General features: G+C 54.9%; 1 protein-coding gene across 1 annotated transcript in view; it reads right to left on the bottom strand.

The window, feature by feature from the left end:
• The window catches only part of HDAC4 (histone deacetylase 4), a 285,280-nt gene that overhangs the window by 85,037 nt on the left and 197,807 nt on the right, over positions 1 to 2,436 (bottom strand). The window contains exons 5-6 of the mRNA XM_023740851.1: positions 1,908 to 2,030; positions 1,599 to 1,686 (exon numbers count right to left, since the gene is read on the bottom strand). Of these exons, the coding sequence (XP_023596619.1) occupies positions 1,599 to 1,686; positions 1,908 to 2,030 (211 nt within the window). The remainder of the gene's footprint in view (positions 1 to 1,598; positions 1,687 to 1,907; positions 2,031 to 2,436) is intronic.

Consider the following 2,436-nt stretch of genomic DNA (forward strand, 5'->3'; position numbering starts at 1 on the left):
TGGAAATTCCCACCAACGCCTGGAAGTCCATGCACTCCACGCCTCTGCCAACACGGAGACTTTTGACCGTCAGCCATTTTGGGGGGTGAAGGGCACAGCGGAGGTTCAGTGGCAGAACCCTCACCTTCCACGCAGGAGACCTGGGTTCTGCCAGTGGAGGCTTGCATGTTGCTATGATACGATGCTGAACAGGTTTCAACAGATCTTCCAGACTAAGACAAACTAGGAAGAAAGTCCTGGCGATCTACTTCCGAAAATCAGCCAATGAAAATACTATGGATCACTATGGTCTGATCCACAACCGATCATGCGGATGGCGCAGGACAGGGCAGCGTTTCGTACTCTTGTGCTTGGGGTCGCCATGTGCTGGGGACCGATTCAATGGCAGCTAACTAGAACAGCAGCAGCAGCCGTGGGGGGTGAAGTGGTGTCTCACCGCGGTTTTGATTTGCACCTACCTGAGGACTAAGGATGTTGAGCGTGTTCTCACATACTTACTAGCCATTCATATACCTTATTTTGTGAAGTGTCTGTTCAAATCTTTTGCCCATTTTTCCCTCCAAGTGGGCTGCTTGTCTTTTTATTATTGACTTGTAGGAGCTCTTTACATATTTTGGATACAAGTGCCTTAACAGATACATGCATCATAAATATTTTCTTCCAGTCTCAAAGAGCAGAATTTTTAAATTTTAATAAAGCCTAATTTAATCAAGGTTTTGGTTTATAGTTAATGATTTTTCTGCCCTGCGAAATATCTGCCTGGCCTAAGGCCATGGAAATTTTCTGCTATGTTTTCTTCTGGAAGTGTTACAGCTTTAGGTTTTACGGGTGGGCCTGCGATCCACTTGGAGTTGATCAGTAAGGGCCAAGTTCCGTTCTTTCCCTCTAGAGGCCCAGTCTTCTGACAAACAAGGGTTTCTATCACACAGCCAGCGAGTGTGAGGGTTCCTTCTGATGTTTGATTTAGGGCCCCAACATGACATAATGAACATGACTCGACGCGAGCCACCCTCTCCCATGACTTCCTCGAGCCCAAGTCTGCCCCACTCCTGACATGCGCCCCAGAGTCACTCTGGAAGAAGGGCGCTCCCACCAAGCCACAAAACCCGGGCAGGCCCGTCTCGTCCTGAGCTGGAACCTCCCTGGGCCCCCTGCTCACGGGGAGCAAGTGGTCAGCCCCTCTGAGACGCGCAGCGGTCCCGGCCCCCCGTCAACAACAGGAAAGGTGAGGCCTCCACCATTCCTTGCCTGCTCCCCGGTAGCCCTGGTTGACCCCTCCTCCCTGGAACACCCCCATTCCCACCCCTCACCAAGTGCAGCCACTGCCCTACTCCTGCGGCACCACGTCCCCGCAGCCCCTCGACTGGGGGACACGCCCCGCCGGCCGCCGGCCTCCCTCCCCTCACGCACAAGGCCATCACTGTCCCTGGAGACACGGTCTGCACCACTCCCCAGGTCCAGAGAGCCCAGCAGGACACGCCAGCTTCCTCCATTCTTACAGTGAACCAGGCTCTTCTGTGGCCTGTCAATCACCCGGGCTCAGAAAGGGGCTTCTTATACGAGAATGATAAACACACCCCCGGTGCATACTGACTTGCCTAAGTATCAGGGAGACATGGGACAGAAGCGGGGTCGCGCCTGCGGACAGTTCAGGCCGGAAGTCCAGTTCAAGCTGCTCCTTCATGGCTGGAACATGGCACGAGAGGCCGAGAACAGTGCCTGGCGCCCATGACCCCACTCCACCTACGGGATGGCCGCCATGCCAGCGGGGCCCAGACCGCTCTGTGCTGCTCTCGGGGGGACAGACTGGGTGTGACTGAAAGCCCACAACCGGGCACGTGGGCTCTGGGCCCCAGGAGGCAGCCGAGGCCGTAGGGGAGCCGGGCCGCCCCCGCCCCAGGTCGCTTACCCGTACCAGTAGCGAGGGTCGCTGGAGATGCAGTGGTTCAGGTTCCGGTGGGCCAGTGCTTTCTTCTTGTTTAGGACGAACTCCTGCAGCTTCATCTTCACCTCGGTGCTGGCCACTGCGCCTGGCATGTGCGAAAGCAGAGACGGTGATCCACGGGGAGTCACGGGGATCGAGCGGAGAGGGGAGGAAAGGCACCGAGACCATTTGCACAGAACCCCACGGGATTCTAATTCAGGGCGCTTCCGACACCAGGAAGGTGTCCTCAAAGGCAGGAGAGGACAGGAGGGGTTTTAATAAGAGGGCTTCTTCCCATCAAGATTTCTACATAATTGCATTCTGTTTAAAATGCAGATTTAATCATAAGGAGACGCATTGTTACCTAACACAAAACCCCCTTCTGAAGGGAACTTTCATGCTCACATAAAAGAGCGGTTTGAATTAAGCGCTGGCAGCACGGTGGCCTCCTTCCTGCCTCAGCAGAGGCAGAGGAGACTCAAAGACAAGGTTCTGTGCAAATGGAAGCGTCC

This window comes from Trichechus manatus, unplaced genomic scaffold (assembly GCF_000243295.1).
Source record: "Trichechus manatus latirostris isolate Lorelei unplaced genomic scaffold, TriManLat1.0 scaffold00165, whole genome shotgun sequence".
Taxonomy (NCBI): domain Eukaryota; kingdom Metazoa; phylum Chordata; class Mammalia; order Sirenia; family Trichechidae; genus Trichechus; species Trichechus manatus.